The sequence below is a fragment of the Syngnathoides biaculeatus genome, chromosome 12, assembly GCF_019802595.1.
Source record: "Syngnathoides biaculeatus isolate LvHL_M chromosome 12, ASM1980259v1, whole genome shotgun sequence".
NCBI classification, from domain to species: domain Eukaryota; kingdom Metazoa; phylum Chordata; class Actinopteri; order Syngnathiformes; family Syngnathidae; genus Syngnathoides; species Syngnathoides biaculeatus.
The window spans coordinates 29,995,103-30,020,987 of record NC_084651.1 but is presented as its reverse complement, the minus strand read 5'-3'; the positions used below and the strand labels follow the sequence as shown (position 1 = coordinate 30,020,987).

At 43.5% G+C, this 25,885-nt stretch overlaps 1 protein-coding gene across 6 annotated transcripts in view; it reads right to left on the bottom strand.

Annotated features, from left to right (window-relative positions):
- zswim8 (zinc finger, SWIM-type containing 8) overlaps positions 1 to 25,885 on the bottom strand; it is a 226,335-nt gene that overhangs the window by 13,564 nt on the left and 186,886 nt on the right. For 3 of the 6 annotated variants that reach the window (XM_061837428.1, XM_061837429.1, XM_061837434.1), the window contains 8 exons: positions 24,846 to 24,995; positions 24,413 to 24,635; positions 21,465 to 21,754; positions 21,077 to 21,300; positions 17,117 to 17,611; positions 15,517 to 15,691; positions 15,153 to 15,317; positions 14,855 to 14,974 (listed from right to left, as the gene is read on the bottom strand). In XM_061837428.1, coding sequence (XP_061693412.1) covers positions 14,855 to 14,974; positions 15,153 to 15,317; positions 15,517 to 15,691; positions 17,117 to 17,611; positions 21,077 to 21,300; positions 21,465 to 21,754; positions 24,413 to 24,635; positions 24,846 to 24,995 — 1,842 coding nt within the window. Of the gene's footprint in view, positions 1 to 14,421; positions 14,646 to 14,854; positions 14,975 to 15,152; positions 15,318 to 15,516; positions 15,692 to 17,116; positions 17,612 to 21,076; positions 21,301 to 21,464; positions 21,755 to 24,412; positions 24,636 to 24,845; positions 24,996 to 25,885 lie in introns of those variants that run through there. The other 3 variants (XM_061837430.1, XM_061837433.1, XM_061837432.1) reach the window with 3 other exon arrangements.

Below are 25,885 nucleotides of genomic sequence, written 5' to 3'. Positions count from 1 at the left end.
TGCACCAATCACAACTCTCTCGCTGTCTGGGATGCTCAGAACTACTTCATCTAGTTCCTTCCAGAATTTCTCTTTCAACTCTAGGTCACATCCTACCTGTGGTGCATAGCCGCTAACCACATTATACATAACACCCTCAATTTCAAATTTTAGTCTCATCACTCGATCTGATACTCTTTTCAACTCCAAGACATTCTTAGCCAGCTCTTCCTTTAAAATAACCCCTACTCCATTTCTCTTCCCATCTACTCCGTGGTAGAATAATTTAAACCCTGCTCCCAAACTTCTAGCCTTACTACCTTTCCACCTGCTCTCTTGGATGCACAGAATATCAACCTTTCTCCTAATCATCATGTCAACCAACTCCTGAGCTTTTCCTGTCATAGTCCCAACATTCAAAGTCCCTACACTCAGTTGTAGGCTCTGTGCATTCCTTTTTTTCTTCTGACGCTGGATCCGGTTTCCTCCTCTTCTTTGTCTTCGACCCACAGTAGCTGAATTTCCACCGACGCCCTGCAGGGTAGCAGTGCCGGGGGCGGGCGTTGTTAACCCGAGCCACGACCGATCCGGTATGGGATTCTTTAGATGAACGCTCATATTTGTTTGGCACAGTTTTTACGCCGGATGCCCTTCCTGACGCAACCCTCTGCATTTATCCGGGCTTGGGACCGGCCTACAGATTGCACTGGTTTGTGCCCCCATAGGGCTGCATTGTCTATATTCCCCATATAAGAGAATATTCTTAATGAACCAAAACTAAAAATTCAATGCACTACAAAATACGACATAACGAACCTCGCGGTATTCCTCTTTTCTCCTCTCATTCATGCAGTCAGAAAAAAGCAAGGTAGCAAATACTGACCATGTACGTTATGGGAGTAGTGACCGCAAACATACTAAACTGAAGCTGTCTCGTGAAGTATAGAAAGATGTCAATGATCAATGATCAGTTACATAATAATTTAAGTGTGGTAACAACATAAAATGAAACATCACAGTTAATCATGTACAGTGCCGTGAAAAAGTACTGGTCCGCTTCTCAACATCTTATATTTTTGTATACTTTCAAATGTAAACAGAAACATACCACCCAAGTGAACTTAAATCAGTATTTTTAAATGATTGCATTGTTAAAGGAAAAATACATCCTGTATATACAAAGTTAACAGGTTGTGTTAAAAAAAAGTAATGACCCCCTAAACCTAATACCTTATTTTCCGGATGAAAGCATGCACCGGTTAACAGGCCACGCTCAATCAATCTTTGTTCACACCAAAGCTTCAGTCTCGCCAATTCCTGTCGATACACAGACTCGTCGCCCTCTTTGCTGAGGTCGATGACTCTGGTTTCATCTGCGAACTGCAGGAGTTTGACAGTCAGGTGGCTCGAGATTAAAAAAAAAAAAAAAATCCATTCATCCAACCGCTTAACCAAGGTTTGGTCACGGTGACAGATGTCCAGGAACATCAATAATTCCCTCTCCCCAGCCATTTCATCCAACTCTTCCTGGGGGATAACGAGATATACCCAAGTTAGCCGACAGACAGTCTCTCCAGAGTGTCCTGGGCCATTCCCGGGGTCTACTCCAGGAACACCTCACCAGGGAGGTGCATCGGAATCAGATGCTCCAGCCACCTCATCTGGCTCTAGTCTGAGCCCGGACAACATGCGGAGGAAACTAATTTCAGCCACTTGTATCCGGGGTCTTGTGCTTTTGGTCATGACCACGGGTGAGGGGAGGAACATAGGTCGACCTGTAAATGGAGAGCGTCGCCTTTTGGCTTGGCTCCTTCTTTACCACAATCGATCAAGACCAAGTCAGCATCACTGTAGATGCTGCCCGTCAATCTCCGAATCTATTCTTTTGTCATTCGTGAACATGACCCGAGAATACTTGAACTCCAGTTGGGGCACGATCTCATTTCCAACCTGGAGAGGGCGTGCCACATTTTTTTGACTGAAGACCATGGTCTCAGATTTGAAGTCATGATTATCATCCCAACCACTTCACATTCCGCTGCAGACTGCTCCGGTGAAATTTGGCAATCACGACTTGAATGAAGCTGATAGAACAGGGGTCTCAAACTCAATTTAACTGGGGGGCCACTGGAGGCAGAGTCTGGGTGAGGCTGGGCTGCATCAGGATTTCTACAAGAAAAGCTGTGATAAGAACATTCCGATGTACGGAAATATCTTTATTTATATATTTAAGATGACTCAGAGAATCGGGTGGTGGAAGTTGAGAAAGGAAGACTGTTGTGTGGCCTTTCAAAAAGAGGTGAGACAGGAAGAGCTCCTGGAAGACTGGAATAGTACTGCCAAGGTACTCAGAGAGGCAGGCAGGAGAGTACTTGGGGTGCCTTCTGGTAGGAAAGGGGAGATGGAGACTTGGTGGTGGAACCCCAAAATACAGGAAGTCATCCAAGGAAAGAGATTAGCGAAGAAGAAGTGAGACATGGAGAGGACTGAGGAGAGGCGGAAGGAATACTGTGAGATGCGACGTGGCGAAGGCTTAACAAGAGGCATATGACGACATGTACACCAGGTTGGACCCGAAAGAAGGAGAAAAGGATCTCTACAGGTTGGCCAGATGTGCAGCAAGTAAAGGTGATTAAGAATAACGATGGAAATATGTTGACTGGTGCTCGTAATGTGCTCAGTAGATGGAAAGAGTACTTTGAGAAGTTAATGAATGAAGAAAATGGGAGAGAAGGTAGAGTAGAAGAGGCAAGCGTGAATGACCGGGACGTGGCAAGGATTAATAAGGGGGAAGTTAAAAAGGCACTGAACAGAATGAAAAATGGAAAGACAGTTGGTCCTGATGACATACCAGTGGAGGTATGGAAGCAATTTGGAGAGAAGAAACTGTGAATAGAAACGATCAGGGTTTTTCCTAATCAGAAACCCTGGATGACCAGCCTGGTCTGTTCATACCTCATGTGTTTAGGTTATGTGACAGAAAACTTTACAACACAGCTCAAGCAGAAATGAAAAAGCAAAGCACAGCAAATTTATTTACATAGCGCATTTTATAAAAAAAGGTAATGCAGCACTATGGGGGCACAAGCCAGTGCAATCTGGAGGCCGGTCCCAACTCCGACTAAATGCAGAGGGTTGCATCAGGAAGGGGATCCGTCTTAAAACTTTGCCAAACAAATATGAGTGTTCATCTAAAGAATCCCATACTGGATTGGTCGTGGCCTGGGTTAATAATGCCTGCCCCAGCATCGTTATACTACAGGGTGTCAGTGGAAACTCAGTTACTGTGGGTCGAAGACAAAGAAGATAGGAAAGTGGAAAATGAGTTGGTCCTGATGATATACCTGTGTAGGTATGAAGGCAATTTGGAGAGGTGGCTGTGGAGTTTTTGACCAACTTATTCAATGGAATACTAGCGTGCGAGAAGATGCCAGAAGAATGAAATGAATGGAAGTGTGCCAGTCCCCATTTTTAAGAACAAAGGTGATGTTCAGAGCTGTGGAGACAATAGAGGAATAAAGATGATGAACCACACAATGTAGTTATGGGAAAGAGTAGTGGAGACTAGACTCAGGACAGACGTATCCGTGAGCAACAGTATATAACAGTTTCATGGCTAGAAAGAGTACCACAGATGCATCATTTGCCTTGAGGATGCTTGTGGAAAAGTACAGAGAAGGTCAAAAGGAGCTACATTGTGTCTTTGTAGACCTAGAGAAAGCCTACAACATAGTACCAAGAGAGGAACTCTGGTACTGCATGCGCAAGTCTGGTGTGGTGGAGAAATATGTTAGAATAGTACAGGACATGTATAAAGGCAGCAGAACAGCGGTGAGATGTTCCGTAGGTGTGTCAGAAGAATTTAAGGTAGAGCTGGGACTGCATCAGCCATCTGCAGCCCTTCCTGTTTGCGGTAGTAATGGATAGGCTGACAGATTAGGTTAGACTGGAATCCCCTGGACTATGATGTTCGCAGATGATATTGTGATCTGCAGTGAAACCAGGCAGCAGGCGGAGGAACAATTACAAAGATGGAGGCACACGCTGGAAAGGAGAGGAATGAAGATTAGCCGAAGTAAAACAGAATATATGTGCATGAATGTGAGGGGCAGAGGAGGAAGAGTGAAGCTCCAGGGAGAAGCAATAGTGAGGGTGGACGACTTCAAATACTTGGGGTCAACAACACAGAGCAATGGAGAGTGTGGTAAGGAAGTGAAGAAGAAGAAGAATGGTGTGCTGCATCCACGAGTGCCTTGCAGTCTGAGAAATGGAAAAGGTTTTTTCTGAGAGAGGTTGGCTTTCCATCACACGAGTTTTCTGCAGTTTTCTGGCCTTATAACTTCTTGTTTAGTACATTAAGCTCATGTGTGATGTCAACAAGAAAGGCTAAGTCCATGTGACATTTTGGATCACTTAGCACAAGAACAGTCACTCCATCCTTCTCCATGAAAGCTTTCACTCATGCTCTCAACTCAAAAAAATCTCTGCAATATATTTCCCCTGCTGAGCCAACGTTCCTCAGTGAAGTAGAGCATATCCCCATATTCTGACTCCATTTCCTCTAAAAAAAAAAAAAAAAAAGCACGGACCCTTCTGTGCTTTAAGCCCTGGGATCTGATTCAGTTGATACATTTTACAACGACGGACATCACATTGTCAAACTTCAGGCCTCTGCTGCAAAGGGCCTGCTGACAATAATAATAATGATAATGCAGTGCAGAGCTATGGCCTTCTCCACACCCTCCTCTTCCAGATTCTTTTGAAGAAGTGCCACAAGTCCATTTTTCCTCCGTCATTGATGGAACTCCATCAGTTGAGACTGAGACAGAGAGGGGACGTCAGCGAGATGCGACGCATGCGCTCGGTGCGCAATGGAGGACGCGCCCCAACTCGTTTCTCATTTGCTTCAGTTACAGTACTTTGTTTATTGACTCACGGTAGCATTGCTTGTCACACACCTGCTTACGGTTACGTTGTCTATCACATTTGCTGTGTTTGTTTTGTTTTGGACTGCCCTAAGTAAATAAAAAGAGGAGACGTGGCGATGTGAATAGAACGGGTTGGAAATGGTGAAAGAAACAAATCCCACGTTCTCCTCGGGAGAAAAAAATTTTTCTTGTCTTCCTTCCTTGAGAAAGCCTACTTTAAATCTCCTAGGTTGCGGGAACCTGGCACACTGTTGACTTAATCCCCGATGTCGTTCTTCAACTGTCATCAGTTGTGTAAACGTGACGTTCATCCCTGACCTTTCACTTCACTGCGGGGTTTGAAAAAAAAAAAAAAAACATGTTTGGGGCTGTGTAATAATTCCACTTGAAGTCAGTGTCGAGTTCAAATTTCAGTTTGTATTCGCAGGCGGCCACACGATGATTGAGATCGTTATGATCAGAGTCAGCAGCTTCACGGGTCTTCCTCAACCCAGTTGGTTGGGGGAATGAATGAGCGACCGACCGACCGAGTGAATGCAGCGAGGCATTGAACGTATTGAGTGCACGAGCGAGTAAAGGCGATGAGGCATTGGATATACTGATCTTGACTGTGTCTCGAGCGCTCTTCCAATGTCGCAAGTACGCAATAAGCTCGTCAGATGTCCCGCCCTCGAGAGCCATATACCTCACCGTGATTGGTTCATGCAGCTCTGCAAACAATAAGTGTCATTCTACGGGCCACACCAAAATTAATCTTTCATATTAGGACGGGGCCACAAACTATCATCCTGGGGGCCACAGTTGGCCTGCAGGCTGTGAGTCTGAGACCCCTGACCACTTCATCTGCAAAAAGCAGAGATGCAATACTGAGGCCACCAAATTGGAACCCCTCTGCACATCTGCTGTGCCTAGAAATTCTGTCCATAAACATTCTGAAGAGATTCAATGACAAAGGGCAGTCTTGGTGGAGTCTAACCCTCTCTGGAAACAAGTCAGACATTTTGCAAGCAATGCAGACCAAACACTGTCACTGGTTCTCCAAGGGCTGAACAACCCATATCAGGGATTGGGTTAGAGTTAGTTCGGTGGATCACCCTGGATTCCTCAGTGTTGGAGGTGTCCTGTCCACCAGGCTACTCTCAGGTGGCCTCCTGGCTAGACCCCACCTCTAAATAGGGCAGTCATTTGCTAAAAACATTTAAGCTCTTTTTTTCTTCATTTATGTACACGCAGCGTACAATATTGACAAAAAATATGGACTAGCTGAAATTTTTGCAGATCAAAAAAGAAAAATTGTAATATCACACATCCATAAATATCCAGACTCTTTGCATAGTATTGAGTAGAAGCATTCTTTTGAGCTACAAAACCCATTCTAATGAAGTTGGCTGCTGTGTTAAACAAATAATAACATAACAAAATGATCATATTAAACCGATATTTAATTGAATTAATGACAAAGAGAAGATATTTAATGTTCAAACTGACACAGTAGTGTTTTGGGCAAATAATCATCCATCCACCCATCCATCTTTTTTGCCACTTATCCTCACGAGTGTCACGGGAGTGCCGGAGCCCATTCCAGCTGTCAACGGGCAGGAGGCAGGGAATACCCTCCACAGATTGCCAGCCAATCGCAGGGCACACAAATTAAATTTGAATTTTATGGCTGGAACACATTCCAAAAAAAGATGGGAAAGGTGGCAAAAAAGCAAGTTAAGGAATGCTCATCAAAAACCTGTTTGGAAAATCCCACAGGTGAACAGGGTAATTAGGAACATGTGGGTGCCATGAATTGGTATAAAAGGAGCTTCCCTGGATGCTCAGTTATTCACAAGCAAAAATGGGGCGAGATTCACCTCTTTGTTAACAAGTGCTTAAAGGGCTACTGTCATGAAATGGATGATTTTTAGTATGTTATTCAGGAAAAAACGTCAGTCAATATGGGCCCATGCGTTTTTGACGTATACAGCTTTTTGTAACTCCCGCCATGAAAATCCTCTCGAGGGATTTGTTTTTGAGAAGAAGCAGGAAGTGACGTAAAGGACAGCGGCGCCCCCAAGTGGACTCGTTTGTTTCCATTAGTTTTACCTCCGGGAAGGTAGCTTGTTGTTCCTTCGTGTTAGCCAAAACGCCGGCTCAATGCATTACTGGACATTGCTTGAACACTCGGGAGAATGGATTTACCATTCATAAGTTTGCAACAGACCCGGTTTGTCGTAAAAATGGATTGCACGGGTGGAGAGGATGAGAGCTTCGTGGGTTCCAAATAACAGGTAGGTGTGTATACAGCTACTACAAAAAAATAATAGTTTTGTGCGGACCACATAATCGGTCTCTCATAACGTAACAAAAGATCCGCGTACGAAATATGTCGATGCTCGCATTGGACGGCGTCGGGCTGCTGCGCGGATGGCGGCGAATCTGAAGAACCCAGCCAAGAATGCCTCACTCAGCTGCGTGCTCGCAGTAAACCGCCCCGGCTCGACTGTGTTGTTCATCGCGTACTGAGGCATCTATGAACAACCCCCTAAAGCAGCACCGCTCGGCTGCATCATAAGCCACACCGGCCGGCTGCGATGAGCCGCGATGGCTCATCTCCACCGCGGAAGTGGATCGGATGGGGATGTGGTTTGGCCGTGATCACATATCATCTGAACATGGCTCGAAACAATAGTGAAATATTGCCCCGAGGGCTCGAAACAATAGTGTAATATTGCCCCGGTAACTTCACTTGGTTGTGTGGTGTTCTCCTTTTCGAAAAGAGCTTCTGTGTCAGAAGGGGTGCGTTTGTCTCCCATAGTTACGGTGCACCGCGTGTTTTCATTGGCAAATGTCCGGGTGACGTCACGGATGGAGGATGCAGCCAATATAGCGAACACTTGGATATCGTAGAATGACACTTCTGCAACTTTGCTCATGGATGACGCGCTCTTCGCTCACATTAATTTTTTCGTATAGACATTGAAGTGAATAATGTTATATGTATTTTTCATTACAATATCTATTTTAGAATGTTTATCGGGATGACACTTGGGCTTTAAAAATCGTCAAACAGTCTCAGGACAATCTTCCTCAACATAAAATTGTAAACAACTTCAGGGATATCATCAACTACGGTCCATTTGGGAATGCCAAAAACCAACATTGAATGCCCGTGACCTTCAAGACCTTAGGCTGCACTGCATCAAAAATTGTCAATGTGTGAAGGATATCACTACATGGGCTCAGGAACACTTCAGAAACCAATGTCAGTAAATACAGTTCGGTGCCATATCCGTAAGTGCAGGTTAAAACTCTCCAATGCAAAGCAAAAGACATTTATCAACAATACCCAGAAACTCCGCCAGCTTGTCTGGGCCCGAGCACATCTAAGATGGACTGATGCAAAGTTGAAAAGTGTTGTGTTATCTGACAAGGCTACATTTCAAATTGTTTTGCGAAACTGTGGACCTTGTGTCCTCCGGGCCAAGGCGGAAAAGAAACATTGCACGCCACCACCAAAAACATCATATACTTTTGTGTGCCCAAAGTTCATAAGACAGCGTCAATATCTGTCTGTGTTAGTGCCATTGGCATGAGTAACTTCCACTTCCGTTAAGCCATCGTTAATGCTGAACGGTACATACAGGATTTGGAAAAAAGTGCGAGTACAAGACTGCCCTGCCAGCAGTCCAGACCTGTTTCCCATTGAAAATGTGTAGCAGATTATGAAGCGTAAATAAACTACAGCAACAGAGACCTTGGACTGTTGAACAGCTAAAGCTGTATATCAAGCAAGAATCGGAAAGAATTCTACCTACAAAACTTCAACAATCAGTGTCATCAGTTCAAGATGCTAATTGAATGTTGTGAAAAGAAAAGGTGATGTAACACAGTGGTAAACATGACCCTCTCCAAGGTTTTTAGACCATGTTGCAGTCGTAAAATTCTCCATCAATGCTTACTTGCTATAACAAAGTTTATCAGTTTAAGCATTCAATATCTTTGTAGTGTATTCAATTAAGTTTCACTTGAATTTGATTTGGAAATCATTGTATTCTGTTCTGTTGTATTCTTTGTCTTGGTCCATTGTGCTAAAGAGGGAAGTAAGTCGAAACGCAAAGCTCTCAATTTACCAGTTGATCTACGTTCCTACGCTCACCTATGGGCACGAGCTGGGGGTCGTGACCAAAAGAACAAGATCCTTGATACAAGCGGCCAAAATGAGTTTCCTCCATAGGGTGTCCGGGCTCCCCTTTGAGATAGGGTGAGAAGCTGGGGAAAGGGAAGTCTGGGTATCCCTGCTGAAGCTATTTCCCCCGCAACCCGACCCAGAGAAGCGGTAGAGAATGGATGGATGTATTCTGTTTTTATTTAACATCGTAACTTCATTGGAACTGGGTTTGTAAATCCAGTCATGAGTCTTTTTGGGAATGATGCAACAAATTTTTCACACCCGATTTTGGGATCACCTGCAATTCCTCCTTGGAGATCCGCTCCGGTTTTGGCAAGTTAATGGTGAACATTGGTGGACAGCTATTTTCAGGTCTCTCCAGAGATACTCAATTGGGTTTAAGTCGGGCCTCTCACAAAGTCATTCAAGAACAGTCAAGGAGTTGTGTTGAAGGCACTGCGTTATTTTATCTGAATGCTTTAGGCCATTATTTTGTTGGAATGTGAAGCTTTGGTAAACCCTGAGGTCCAGAGCAATCTGAAGATCATTTTTGTAGGATATCCCAGTACTTGAACACATTCATCTTTCCTTCAATTTCAACCAGTCATCCTGTCCGTGCAGCAGAAAAACACTCCCACAGCATGATGCTGCCACCGCCAAGCTTCACTGTTGAGACTGTATTGGTCGCTGAATAGTTAAGGCCAAAAAAGTCAATCTTGGTCTCATCTGATCAGATAATAATCTTTCTCACGAGTCCAATTTGCTTTTTTAACCAAACTAACGACATGCGGGCTTTCGTGTATCTTGGTTTTAGGAGAGGCTTCTGTTGGGCCACTCTCCAAAGAAGCTCCAACTGGTGGTGGTCTGCAGTGATGATTGACATTTCTAGCACTTTCTTCCATCTTCCAACATCATCTCTGGAGGTTAGCCACAGAAATCTTTAGGTTTGTCTTAACCTGTCTCACCAAGGGTCTTCTCTCTCGATTGCTCAGTTTGACAGATTGACAGGTCACTGTGCTCTTAGGAACCTTTATGTTAAGCAGAATAATTTTTTTGGAACCTTGGCTAGATCAGTACCTTGCCACAATGGTGTCTCTGAGCTCTTCAGGCAGTTCCTTTGAATACACCTCAACGCACCTGGCTGATACACTCCTTAAGGTTGAAGATCACACCACATTCATCCAGTTCATCAAAGACAGTAACAAGCTTGCATATCAACAGGAAGTGGAGAGGCTGGAGCTTTGGTGTGGCCAACCAAACCTGGAGATGAATGCACTAAAGACTGTAGAGATGATTTTGGATTTCAGGAGGCATCCGCCACAGCCCCTCAAGCTGTCCAACTGTCTTGTGTCAATCGTCGAGACTTTAAAATTCTTGGGAATTACAGTCTCACAGGACCTGAAATGAGAGACGAACATCAACTCCATCCTCAAAACAGCCCAGCAAAGGATGTGCTTCCTGGGCCTTCTGAGGAAGCATGGTGTACCACAAGAGCTGCTGAGACAGTTCTACACAGCAGTCATTAAACCAGTACCAAGTACCTCCATCACAGTCTGGTTTGGGGCTGTCACAAAAAAAGACGAACTCCAACCATAACGGAGAATCAAAACTGCTGATCGGATTGACGGCGCCACCATTCCTACCCTTGTGGACTTGCAAGCCAACCAAACTACCACAAGAACAGACAGGATCCTATCTGAGTCTCCACATCCTGGCCAACAGCACTTCCAGCTACTTCCCTTGGGTACAGTAGATGCGTCCTCACAATAGAAAACAAAACTAGCAGGCATTCCAACAGCTTTTCCCTCTTGCATTTAAATTCTGAAACAGCTAAAGTACAATTCAACTGTAATATTTTGCCAATTATCTGCCTTGACTTTGTGGTCAGATTCTGCAGGTCCGATTAGTATTATACATTATAGATTATTCGTGCACTCACTGTAGTAGTCTGACCACTCTGCACCATCTGCACATCTGTTGTTGACCAATACGAGCCTCTCTTACTGGAGTAGCAACATTTGCACAATCGACAAGGTCCCATACTACTGCATGAATAGTCACTTTAAACTTTGAACTCGCAGAAGAGCGGCTCCAACTACCGGCGACAAATTCCTTGTGTATTGTTTACATACAGTACTTGGCCAATAAAAGTTGATTCTGAGGATTTTCATTTGCTCTAACATGCACTGTGAGCTTTAAGGTCTTATATAGACAAGTGGGAGACTTTATTAATCAAGTCCAATCATTGTACTCATACACAGCTGGACTCCAACGAAGGTGTAGAACCACAATGATGAGTCGAAGAAATGGAGCGCACCTGAGTAAAATATGTGTATCACAGCAAAGGGTCTGAATACCTATGCGGTGGGATATTTCAGTTTTTCTTTAATAAATCTGCAAAAATATCAAAAATTCCATATTATCTGTCAATAAGGGGTCATGGGTGTACATTAATGAGGGGAAAAATGAACTTAGATTCTTCAAGCAAATGGTTGGTCTCTCTCTCTCTCTCTCTCTCTCTCTCTCTCTCTCTCCCCCTCTATCACTCTCTCTCTCACAGTTCTGAGAACCCGGGTTCAATCTCGGCCCTCAATGTGTGGAGTGCGGAAACTCCATAACATGTAACATTAACTGGACACTCTAAATTGCCTGTAGGTGTGATTTGTGAGTGCAGCTGTTCGTCTTTATGCTGGCAACCAGTTCAGGGTGTACCCCACCTCCTGCCCGTTGATAGCTGGGATGGGCTCCCGCGACCCTTGTGAGGATAGCTAGCTAAGAAAACGCGTGTGTGTGTGTGTGTATGTATGTATGTGTGTGTGTGTATATATATATATATATATATATATATATATATATATATATATATATATATATATCTCAGTATATTTTTTTGTTTGTTTTTTTCCCACAGAGAGAGAGAGAGAGAGAGAGAGAGAGAGAGAGAGAGAGAATGTGGTACCTCAACTTACGAAAGTCTACTTACGATAAATTCAGCTGATGAAAAACCTCCCCGGAAAATTATTGTCTTTAGTTAAGAAAGAAATTCAGGATACGAAAAAAAATGGCACTGGAGTCCCCCGAATGTAAACATCCTGTACTGTATCTTGGTTTGAAAGCGGGACAATAAAGCTGCTCTCCCTTGATTTTTATACAGATAGATAGATGGAAAGAATACTTTGAGAAGTTGATGAATGAAGAAAATGAGAGCGAAGGAAGAGTAAAAGAGGCAAGTGTGAAGGACCGGGAAGTGGCAATGATTAGTAAGGGACAAGTTAGAAAGGCACTACAAAGGATAAAAAATGAAGAGGCATTGTCCTGATGACATACTGGTGGAGGTATGGAAGCAATTTGGAGAGGTGGCTGTGGAGTTTTTGTCCAACTTATTCAACAGAATATGAGTGGATGAGAAGATGCCTGAAAAATGGCGGAAAAGTGTGATACTCCCCATTTTTACAAACAAACGCAATTTGCAGAGATTTGCAGAATTATAGAAGAATAAGGTTGATGAGCCAAACAATAAAGTTATGGGAAGGAGTAGTGGAGGCTAGACACAGGACAGAAGTAAGTATCTGTGAGCAACAGTATGGTTTCATGCCTAGAAAGAGTACCACAGATGAATTATTTGCCTTGAGGATGCTACTGGAAAAGTACAGAGAAGGGCAGAAGGAGCTAGATTGTGTCTTTGTGGATCTAGAGAAAGCCTATGACAGAGTACCAAGAGAGGAACTGTGGTTTTGAACATAGCCACATCCTCATCTTAGCTGTTATTTTTACTTACACTATTTGAAAAGAGCTATGTAGACTTTCTACATCCACTCGCACTTCCCTTCTCTTTTGCTAATAGTTGTATTCCTGATTGTGTTGATTGTGTTAACAGAACCAATACAGAAGTTACATCAAAATTAGTTTACTCTTAACTGTATGATCAATTTAGGTGATGGGTGGGTTTTTTTTTGGCTTGGGCAACTGCCCCTAAAAATGTCTGGGAATGTGACTGTGTTGAGGTGTTAATGTAAATTACCAACACTGTTGAATAACTGGGGCAAATGTTTTGAATGACTCATGCAGCATTTCTGATCCCTTTTTTTCGACTGTGTAGTTGTCTCTCCAACTGGTTCCAACCCACCAAGCACAACAGTGAGATGCCCGCTTGGGATTGGGGCAGTTGATGAAGCACTTGGCATGCGCGCGCACGCACGCGCACACGCACGCACGCGTGCGCACAAACACACACACACACACGCGCACGCACACACACACACACACACACACACACGCTTGCTTGCTTGCTTTAAAACAAGGACGCAGAGTCCTTGAAATGTGGCCTTAAATACATCTCTCACTGGTGTTATGGAAGACCAGCGGATAAGGGGGAACGCTCTCCCATCCCTGTCAGCCAACTGGCAACCAAGGCTGTTTGTTCGGGAAGGGGAGAGTCAAAACGGCCACACCAACAAGCCACCAGACAGCTGGGCAGTGGACGAGACTGGAAACTGCTGGCAGACCTGGACAAGAAGCTCTGCTTTCCAGATGAGATTGGAACTACCACCCCAATTCACATGTTGTCAGTTAACCTATCAGGAGGTTCCAAAACTATTATTTCATCATCTGAGCTTCCCCATGTTCTTTCAAGACATAGTACTTTTTATGTATGTAAACTTTTGACCTCGAAGAAAATTATATACAGTAAAACCTCTCTAATTTGCTCTTCACCTATTGCGGCTTCAGTGCATCCCAGTCTCTCCCCCCCCCAGCTATATCGGCATACAGTACGTGTAATATTATTGGAAGGCACATTGATACAAGTCAACACCCCCAGCAGGCCATGGACCCATTCAGCATAAAAAAAAAATGATGGGCTGGACGTCCCCGGTGCTTAGCATTACAGACCATTCGTTCGAGCTAAGCCAAGATGCCGACTTGTTCTGCACCAAAACTGAGAAACGCACCCAAATTAGTCCTTCTTTAACCTCCCGTGGGGTCAACCTGACAGGATAAAGCTGTGGCTGTCACAGTTGAGGCTCAGTCATCAGCGGGGAAATTTGCACACATTTAATCATTACTAGTTATTAGCCGTTAAGATATAGCCTCTCGTGCTGGTACAGTAAAGCAACATACATTATGAGGCGCACCTGTTCAATCCTGGACTTCCGTGTGTGGAGTTTGCATGTTCTCCCTGTGTCTGCGTGTGTGTAAACTTCCCTCCTGCCCGTTGACAGCTGGGATAGGCTCCAGGATTCCTGCAACTATCGTGCGGCTAAAAAAATGGATAGATGGATATATACGTGTAAGCACACAACACTTCCCGGTTACTATTTATGGTGATGCGCATTCAACTGTGACAATCCGTGCCTGCGTGGGTTTTCTCCAGGCACTCCGGTTTCCTCCGGGCACTTCGGTTTCCTCCCACATCCCAAAAACATGCACGAATTTGGACACTCTCTATTGTCCCTACGTGTGATTGTGAGTGTGACTGTTGTCTGTCTTTTCCATGTGCCCTGCGAATGGCCGGCAACCAGTTCAGGGTGTACCCTGCCTCCTGCTCGATAACAGCTGGGATAGGCTCCAGCATTCCTGCGACCCTGGTGAGAATATGCGGGTCAGAGAATGGATGGATGGATGAAAATAATAAAATGATAAAAACCGATCTATTGTACCCAATCACAAACCAGGAATTGCATGATTGAGAATCAGGGATAAGCACATAATTTGTCTTGATGCAGACAAAGTGTGGGTCATTCTGTCACAACAGTATTTATCCCAAGAAATACTTCATGACTGATGAGCTCACCTAGCCTTGAAGCGAGCCCCAGCAGCCATTTTACATCTTCAGTGTAGGGTGGGCTTCGGGAAAAGTTGTTTGGGTGGTCATTATGAGCTCTCCTTCCCAGCATCTCCAGTGCTAACATACCTGAGCAAGGGAGGTGTCATTATTATTATTTTCTTTCTTAGTATTAGTAATGGAATAGCAGTAGATGTGGTAGTAGACATAGTAGTATTATTAGTACTTTTAGTAGCAGCGGTAGTAGTAGCTGGAGTGGCAGATGATTATTTCTTCAACTTTTGTTCAATAAACTGAAAATTCTCACCAACTCTATAGGCAGAATGGAGGTAGTGCATGCCCTGTTGGCTGATTGGCTGGTGATGCTGCTCTTCCTCTACTGGGAAGGAAGTGCTGACCAATGGACTGGGCTGGGAGGAAACAGAGGAACCCTGAATGGCCTGTAAAGTGGAGCCAGCATGGATACTCCCAACTATAAAACATGACAGATGAAGAACACTGTGCTTAAAAACATTTTTTAAAAAATTATTAAACGCATACACAACACAAAAAGACATGCACACACACGCACACATAAATACACACAGTCAAACATACACACGTGGAAACACACACACACACACACACACACACACACCACACACACACACACAGACACACACATATTTAACCTGTTACAGTGGTGTTAATTGGTAGACTGCTCTCAGAAAGGTAGGGATAGGAAATCTGTGTCAGAGATGGCACAGAGATTGCAGGGAAGGTCACAGCAGTGGCTGTCATGGAAGGTGAGGGAACGGGAGCCACTGGAAATGGGTACTGGGCACCAATAAAGGCTGAGTGCATACCCTGTGGGTAAAACAGAGAGCACTGTAAAAGAACAAAATATGAACAGATAAAAAATTAGACTTCAGCTTCCTCAAATATCTGTATATTATCCTTTTAAATTAGCATTAAAAAACAATTCCCTCCACGTTTGAAGGGGACTAGGGACATAAAAAGCAGAAGAAAATAAGTATTTGAACACCCTGCTATATTGTATGTTCTCCCACTTAGAAATCATGGAGGGGTCTGAAATTTTCATCGTAGGTGCATGTCCACTGTGAGAGATAATCTAAAAAGAAAAATCCAGAAATCACAATGTATGATTTTTTTAAAGTTCAAGTGTCATCCCTTTAAACATTCTAAAATAGATATTGTAATGAAAAATACATATAACATTATTCACTTCAATGCCTATACGAAAGAATAAATATGAGTGGAGAGCGCATCATCCACGTGCAAAGTTGCAGAAGTCTCATTCAACATCAAAGTGGTCGCAATATTGGCTGCATCTTCTGTCCGTGATGTCACAGTGGGACATTTGCCATTGAAAACACGCTGTGACACCTACTATGGGAGAATGAACACGCCCCTTCTGACACAGAAGCTCTTTTTGAAAGAGAGAACATCTCACAACCGAGTGAAGTGACCGGGCAATATTATACAATGGTTTCGAGCCATATTTAGATGATATGCGGATCATGGCTAAACCACATGCGGCCAAACCACCTTCCCGTCCGATCCACCTCGTTGCGGCAGTGATAAAAACAATGCCAACACCAGCGATGACGATGCCGCGGCCAAACCGCCTCCACAACCGATCCACCTGTGCGCGGCGGAAATAAAAAACAAAGCCGCCGACGAGCGACGACGGCGTCGCGGCCAAACCGCATCCCTGTCGGATCCAATTCCTGCGGCGGTGATAAAAACAACACCGCCCACGAGCGATGACGGCGCTGCGGCCAAACTGCCTCCCGTCCGATCCACCTCTGCGCAGCGGTGATAAAAACAACGCCGTCCCACAAGCGATGACGCCGTCGCGGCCAAACCGCCTCCCTGTCCGATCCACCTCCGTGCGGCGGTAATAAAAACAACACCGCATGGCGCTGCGATGAGCCACCCTGGCTGAAGCATTGATCGGCGGACGCAGCTACTGTACCAAATATTAACATTGTTTTTCTCAGGTGTTCAAATACTTATTTGCAGGTGTATCCCACAAATAAATCGTCAGAAGATCATACATTGTAATTTCTGGATTTTTCTTTTTCGATCATCTCTCTCACAGTAGACATGCACCTACGATGAAAATTTTCGATCCCTCCATGATTTCAGTGTGCGAACTTGCAAAATAGCAGGGTGTTCACATACTTATTTTCTTCACTGTATACTTACAGTATCACCTACAACTGAAAAAAACCCGACCTGAATTATTATATGGATCTGATGTCTAACCTGGGGGTATGCAGCTCCGGACACGGGAAAGACAGCAGGTCTGGGTGTGTGCTGCAGAGGATGACCCAAGTACTGAGGGGTGCAAACTGTGGGCAGATGAGTCTGGATGGTGGCATAGGGGTGAAGGCCATGGGCATGTGGATGTGCCATTACCTGCCCTGAAATGGCATGAGACTGGTACATGTTCGAGCCCACAGAGATAACGGGTACAACAGCTGCTGCTGTGACGGAACCTGTGACGGTAATCCCAGCCACCTCCACATTGGTTCCACCATCGAAAACACCACAGCTAGCCTCTGGGGGCCTTCTGTTGATACTTCCATTGGCCCTACACCGTCCAGAAGTCTCTCTTTGCTGGTTAAAGCCTTCTATGATTGAATGTTCATACAGCCAGTACCACTGATGAGCGACCTCAAACAAGACTTCAGGATACACACCTCCACCTTTAGCTGCTTCCTCTACTGCCATACAGGCTTTTTCTAGCATCATGTTGTCCTGAATAAAAGATGAGAACAAAAAAAGAACATGAGCTGCTTTGATTTGTTTAAAAGATAGTTGTATGTAGCCCAATGTAAATGTATTATAATTGTGTAATAGGAGAAACACATATACCATATCAAAGATCCGATAAAATTAATCACATCCCTGCTGAAATTAGGTTAAATTCATATTCATCACTCAAATATAAATATATATATTTACTCGCGAACTTTAAATAAACTTGAAATTAACTTGAACACCCCTCCATGAACCATCCCCTTATCATGATGGAGGGGTTTCTGTGTCAAAGTGATCCTAAGAGCTGTTGTTTGAGGCTTTATGCACCTGGCAGAGTCATCCATGACAAATAGGTCCCTGGCAAGGGACCAGACAAAGCACGGCTCAAACACCTCTTCTAATGTTGCCAAACAATGTGACTCTGTTTTCCCTTGCCCCAACACTTCTTGATTGAGTTAAATTGTTCCAACTTCAAACTGTTCAAATCAGTGCAAATAATTTAATTCATTCATTTTCTGCACTGATTTTCAGTCCAAATATATTATTAAATTTTATTCTACACCATATATTGTGTTTTTATTCTGGAAGCCAATACTGTTGACTATTCATAGCACAACTGTTTACTTTTAATGCTGTACATTCCTTTTTTTACCGTCATGAATAAACCCCACATAAAAGTCTTTTGAGCTTGGTCTTGTCCTTTTATAGACCTGTCTATATATTTGTTTCTGTCACCTTTATTCATAGAGGATGACTATGTGGTGGGGATAATTATGTCCCCAAAAATGTGAGCATTGTTCATTTTATGTATAATGTTGCACAAAATTATATTGTTGATGCTCAAGAAATATTAAATAAATACATAGATTATTCATGTTGTCCTTGGGGGCTACCTGCTGCTTCATGGAGACATAGCTTTGTGAACGCCACCCCAATGTTGGTGAAATGCTTCTGTGGTTCCAGCTACACTAGGCAGACCATTTTGTGGCGTTAAGGGGAAAAAAAAGGACAGAAGGATATGCTCCTATATCAACGAAAAATTGTGTACATCATGGAGCTCAGCACACACTTCAGCCCAGATTTGGAGTCACTGTTTTTAAACTGAAAGTTTTTGTACTCACCGGTGTGTTTGCATCTTTCATACTCGCATAGGTTTCTATTCGTCCTCAAGCTAACACATATGCCGCACTGGTAATACTCGCGGTGCAAGTAAAAGAAGGGGGAAAAAAAACACCCGGAGTCACAGGTCATTATTCTGGGAGGCTTGAAAAAAGCTGAACTCAACAACAAACTCCCTAAATACAAGCAACACACTAACTGCCCTAAGAGGGACAGAAGACATTGATAATACGCTCAATGATGATGCATATCTTGCGATCCACAAAGCAACTCTAGGCTTGGCTGATCACTGCTTAACTCACCTAATACCAACATATTGGGCAAAAACTTAAACGTACATAGCCTCTAGTGAAACATGAGTGAAAATCTAACTTCAAGGCTGTTTAGACTCTGTCTATGAAACAAACTAGCAGCCTGGATGACTATACGGACACCGTTATAACCTGTATCCGTTTTTGTGAAGATGTTTGTGTATCAACAGGTATTTTGCACGTTCAATCACAACCAAACGTTGTTCACTACTTACTACATTGCCAGGCTATAGAGGTTGCCGACTGAAGTGGAAGTAGATCCCTGTGTAGTTGTGTTAGATACCAGCTGACGTAAGAAATTAACATTGGAAAGAGAAATTATGCAGTAAATATAGAAAAACAGTTTACCACTAACGACTAAAATTGTGTGGCATGGATTGTAATGTCAAACCAATTACTAGCGAGAATCCCCCCCAAACTAACAACAATCAGGGACTGGCTGACAACTTGACCACCTTCCTCTCCAGATTTGAAAAGGACACTTTCACTTATGACACCAACCCAGCTGCACCATCGACCACGATCACACCTATTATTCCCCACCCCATGTGTTGACCATACACAAACAGGATGTGAGATGCATCTTAAAATAAGAGCCCAGAAAGGCAAGCCCAGACCTTGTGTCCTCATTTTGCCTTAAAGTCTGTGCAGACTGGCTCGCTCCAGTATTCACACAGGTCTTTGATAGATCTCGGGAACTGTGGGAGGTACCATCTTGTTTCAAATTCTCCCAAATCATCCCAGTCTGCCAAGAAACTTACAATCTCAGGTCTAAATGACTACAGACCTGTCGTCTTGATATCTGTGGACATGAAGTTCTTTGAACACAACTTCCTGGACCACCTCAAGAGTGTAAGTGCTCTCCTGCTGGACTCCCTGCAGTTTGCCGACTGAGTAAACATCTGCAGATGACGCAGTCAAAATGGTACTTCAATTACTTCTAGGAAACCTCAACAGTGCGGGGACCTCTGGGAGGGTCTTGTTCGTGGACTTTTAACACCATCATCCCAGAACTCCTTTTCCTTCAGCATCTCCACCTAAGTGCCTCACAACTGCTCTCTACGAGTGGATCAACAGCTTCCTAATGGGCAAGACATGGCAGGTGAGCCAGGGGGACACCACCTCATCTATATGCACTACCAGCACCCCAGCCCAAGGATGTGTCCTCTCTTCACTCCACTCCTTTCTCTACACAAACTACTGCACCTCAATGCACCCACCTCTCAAACTCATGAAATTTGCAGATGACACCACAGTCATCGGCCTCATCAAAATTTAGGGGGGATCCTTCGCCACAGCTACCCCTCACGCTGTCCAACTGCCGTGTGTCACCCATCAAGACCTTCAAGTTCTTGGGAATTACAGTCTCTTGGGATGTGATGAGAGAGACCACCATGAATTCCATCCTCAAAAAGCTCCAACAGAGGATTAACTTCCTGTGGGTTCCAAGGAATCATGGCCTGCCTCAGGGGCTGTTGAGGCAGTTCTAAACAGCAGTCATTAAAAAAAATCCTGCGTTCATCCAACACAGTCTGGTTTAGTACTGCCATAAAAAAGGACACATCCCAATTTCAAATGACAAAACTGTTCGAAAGATTTCAGTATCCCCCTATCTATATGAATTGAATCCGGCCAGAACTAAGACAATGTAAAATGGCCACTGCACCAGACTATTGTTCTATTCATAATTTCAAACTGCCGTAAGACTCGGATCATTTGCACAACTGTCCCCCCCACCCCCCAAATAGCAGTAAAATATTACTTTATTGCTCAGTGACTGTATTATTATTTTTTAATGTCTCAAAACTATTCACTGCACCCAAACATTTGTTTCATTGTTATCTTTTGTTCTGAAACCCAAATATCTTCAGCCTACACCAAAAACAAAATAATTTACCTTGCCCTTCCAATACCTTTGGAGGTGACAGTTAAAGTTCATCTTCAATTTTTCAAATGAAACAAATGAGCACAGTTGACTTTGAAAAAAAATTAACCCAAGAACTGCAATTTTAAAAAAATGTTTTGTTTTAACCTGTTCTTTGCACTGCACCAAGGCTCTCTGGATTTCATTAGGATTCAGTGCATGTGCATGAGGCAGGCAACTCAGAGCCAGTTCCGCAGCTGCACGAACCATGTTGAGGTCCCTAGCCCGTGATGCACGGTCAGCCAGTGATGCTACTTCTGGAGGTGTGAGGTGACCGTCCCAACACTCCATCAAAATGGTGAGGGCAGCACTGCCAATCTCCATTGCTTGACCTGAAAACGTATGACATTAGTGTAAACAGCAAATGAGAATATCATAGACAGTGAGTTAAGAACAGATATTGAAAACCATGCCCCAAAATCGTCAAGTGATAGTGTGCACATAAAACAGCAAACTCACAAAACAAAAGACAAACACTAAATGCACTGAGACACACCTGTAATCCATGACACATGTGAGGAGTAGGTTCTTGACAGCCAGTTGGGAGAGACAAAGTTGTGGAGACCAAGAGCATACAAGCCGATCTCAAAGGCACACAAATGCAGGTTCCTGTGGGGTCCCTGGTGAGCCCCACTAACAGAAGGCTGGGTGAAGATGGAGGTAGATGAGTTTCCCCCAGCTTTAATGAGCACAGTCTTGGCTAACTCAAAGTAAAAGTGAGCTGCAGCTTCTGATGGCTGGTTCGGCACATGAGGCACATGGCACTCTGGACGACGCCCTTTGTACCTAGACAATGGGGACACAGTTAAAAGTGTTATAAAAATCAAAATATAGGATCTATCCACCCATCCATTATTTGAGCTGGTTATCCTCACAAGGGTTGCAGGAGTCTTTGAGCCTATTCCAGCTAACTGCGAGCAGGAGGAAATACACTCTGAGCTGGTTACCAGTCAATTGCAGGGCACAGAGAAACAAACGAACCTTCGCACTCACAGTCACGCCTCAGGGCAATTTAGAGTTTCCAAGTAATGCGTGTTTTTGGAATGTGGGAGGAAACCAGAGTTCCCAGAAAAAAAAAAAAAAACACCGAAGCACGGGAAGAACATGCAAACCACAAAGACAGGTCTGAGATATGAACCCTGGTTGTCAGAACTGTTAGGCAGATTCTTTAACCATTTGTTCACCATGCTCAAATTTTTTAAAGGGAAAATCCAGTGGTTAGCATTAACAATATATTTGATAGGTCATGTAATATGTACTCTAGCTTGACAATGTAACGTTAAATCCTCTCTCATTTAATAGTGTTTTGAAAAGATTTTTATCAACAAATACGAATTTTCAGGGGCGCTGCCATTCTCGCGAGTCACATGACCTACGTGGGCGTATGTGACGTGTTACGTGCTGTTCCAAACGCTCGATTACATGGGACACCATTATGCCCAGCGCTGATTTCTTGGATTTATCCTCATCTGATGAAGAAATTGTAGTATCGGCTGATCGGAAGAATGAGGAATACTTTCATATATATCCGTGAGCAGCTCTCTGCCGCTCCGTTGATAGTGAAGACGGAGGAATACTTCCATACATAGCCTCCATCTATTCCTCCATCGTCCTGATCAACCAATACTGTTATTTCTTCATCAGACGAGGATAAATCCGAGAAATCAGTGCTGAGCATAATGGTGTCCCATGTAATTGAGTGTTTGGAACGGCACGTAACTGACTCGAGAAAATGGCAGCGTCCCTGAAAATTCGTAATTGTCGATAAAAGTTTTCTCAAAACACTAGTGAATGAAAGAGGATTTAACATCACATCGTCAAGATAGACTACATATTACATGACCTATTGGATACATTGTTAATGCAAACCACTGGATTTCTCCTTTCAATACTGCAAAAATGGTTAGGAAATTTACAACAAATCTTTTGACTGTTCCCTCGCTACAAAGCGGTTCGCTTTACGCAACCTCGCTATTACACTGATTTGTGAATGTGTATTTTTTTTCCTGTGTAGTAAGCTTTTTTTTTTTTTTGCAGCGCATGATTGTGCATTGTGTTTTTTATCCTGATGCGCTACAGTTCTGCGTCCCGATTGGCTAAGGGACTGTAGACCATTGTACCGGGCCAGATGGCCGCCCTTGTGGTGTTTTGACGTACCTGCACAACGCTTTGTCGAAAGCCGCAATGTGTTGTGCTTAGGATGTGCGATCCCGCGGTGGTGGCACCCGAATCCCACTGCCGAATGACCGCACCCGATTTCAGTCCAGTTCACATTAGTTCATTGGTCATGGTTGTCAAGGGATCAAGTGTTAGTGCATCCTCCTCCTATTTCTCAACACCTGTGTTTGCTTCTTCCTCAGAAAAGAGCCATACTGCTATCATTGAACAATTATGTAAATTAGGCAAGCTGAACGCATTATGTATTATACAGGAGACTTGCCATGGATGAGATTGACCTTCAGCTAACTGCACTGAGTTCAGTATGTATGCATTGTCACAACTATAACAAAAACCTGATATTTACTGCGCAGTGTTTCTCAAGTTAAAAGTGAGCTGAGATGACCAGATTTGGGCAGACACTGCCAAAAAAATTCTAAACTACACGAAAGCTGTTGTTTATGTTCATCTAAATGGAAACAGGTTGTGCTCACTTGCCTACATGGTCACAATGACCTTCCCAATGTGGCCCCAACGTAGGTACGATGTCCCCTGGCCCGGGCTGTCTTTTTTAGTTTTAATAGACTTGCTTAAAAAATAGTTGATAAATAAGGAATAATTCATCAATGAAAATAGCAACCGACATTAAGATCACTGTATTGTAGTAAAATTACTGTTACAGATACTTCTTAGCAGCAGAAGTGGCAGAAGTGTTTTTTCTGGTTTTTCAACTCCTGCGATTTATTCAAAGCAGATCCTGAGTGTGTAGGTGGCACCTCAGGCCAATGCTCCAGCATACTAGTCTGCCATAGAGTAATATTTACAATTACCGCATGTTTGTATGCGGATGGGGATTGTGTGGAGTGGATATAACTGTCAGCGTTCAAGACGTATATAATAGCCCATGACAACACATGGATCTAGATGATCACGCAAACGGCCTCTTTTGATTTCAAAACGGTGAATTTCGCTAAAGGACTGATTTGCATGTATAAAGTATGAACTTACAGGCTTGTGAGCCAGAAATCCTACCTAATTGGAGGCAACCAAAGATATATTTTCCACCATAATTTGTTATTAAATTCTTTAAAAATCAGATTATGTGATTTTCTGGATTTTCTTTCTCAATTTGTCTCTCATAGGTGAGATATATCTGTGATGAAAATTACAGGCCTCTCATATTTTTAGGTGAGATAATTTGCACAGTTGGTGGATGATGAAATACTTTTTTGCCCCACTATAGCTATTAAATTATAAATTCAGGTATTAGAGGAAATGTGCTGTTACCGGCTGGTATCCATGCTCTTGGCTCTGGCACCTCCTCCTGCCCGGTGAGATCCACTGGAGGAGGATGATCCCAGCGAATCTGAAGATGAGCTACTAATGCTGTCACTATCTTGACCACGACCCCACGACGTTGGTGCCCAGCCACCTCGTAATGGCCGGCGGCTGAGAGTGGGAGAACTGTCTGAGGTTGTCTCTGGAGCACTGCTATCAATACTTGCCATGCCTGTCCAAAAGAGATGTGTCAATTTGTTATTCTTTGATTGGAAAAAAAAAAAAATACATCAAAAACCCAATTACCCACACTTCAAGTCAAATTATTTATTTTGTCTTTTTTTCGTGGATGAGTTAACTAACCAAAGAGTGAATGCTGGTATTTAAATGTACAACATGTAAGATCAGTACCAATAAAAACAATTGCCAGTCAGAATTTTACCAGTGTGTTTCTTCTTCTGTCGGGCAGGAGATCCCCAGCAGCGTTGGCTATATCCACAGCGTGCCCCCAGCGCCAACCGGCTCGGCACAGTGCTGTCAATCTTAAATGGGGTTGATTCATTTTCACAGTCATTTCGATTGACCCCAGTGACTAAATGGAAGCAAAAAATATGGGATGTATTATGTATCAATAGACACTGTTAATTCAAAAGCCGGAAATGTTGTATGATTCAGATTTTGATCAAATCACTCAGAAAAACCTGTGGGAGACCAGATCAAGACTTAAATTACTTCAATGAATGATTAAGACACACACAAGCATGAGATACTCATACTTTTTGATGCTACATCTTTGGGCGCCACTGATGGTACACTCATATGATGTTGGTGCAGAAAGCATGGTTTCAGTTCCCACACAGTGACAGTGTCAATAATAGACCGTCTCTATCTGTGCCCGTTCAGGGTGAAGTCCGCCTTTTGCCTGAAGTCAGCTGGGATAAACGTTGTGGCCCTAATAAGCAGGGTTGAAAATGTATGGGTGTCTTTGGGTGCAATCCTTTCTGAGAGTGGGAGGCATAAAAGCAAAGCAAAGTATATTGTGCCCGTTCAGGGTGAAGTCCGCCTTTTGCCTGAAGTCAGCTGGGATAAACGTTGTGGCCCTAATAAGCAGGGTTGAAAATGTATGCGTGTCTTTGGGTGCAATCCTTTCTGAGAGTGGGAGGCATAAAAGCAAAGCAAAGTATATCTGTACTGTGTTGCAAAAATTACAATGACTAAGTGGCACTTACCAATGTGATGATGAGCATTTCTGATTTTGCTTAAAGTGCGACTGTCATGAAATGGATGATTTTTGGTGTAATTGGTATAAACCCACAGCCAATATGGTCCCATGTGTTTTTTCACCACAAAACATAATTTTGACGTATACAGCTTTTTGCAACTCTCGCCATGAAAATCCTCTCGAGGGATTTGTTTTCGAGAAGAAGCAGGAAGTGACGTAAATGACAGCAGTGGACTCGTTTGTTTCCATTAGTTTTACCT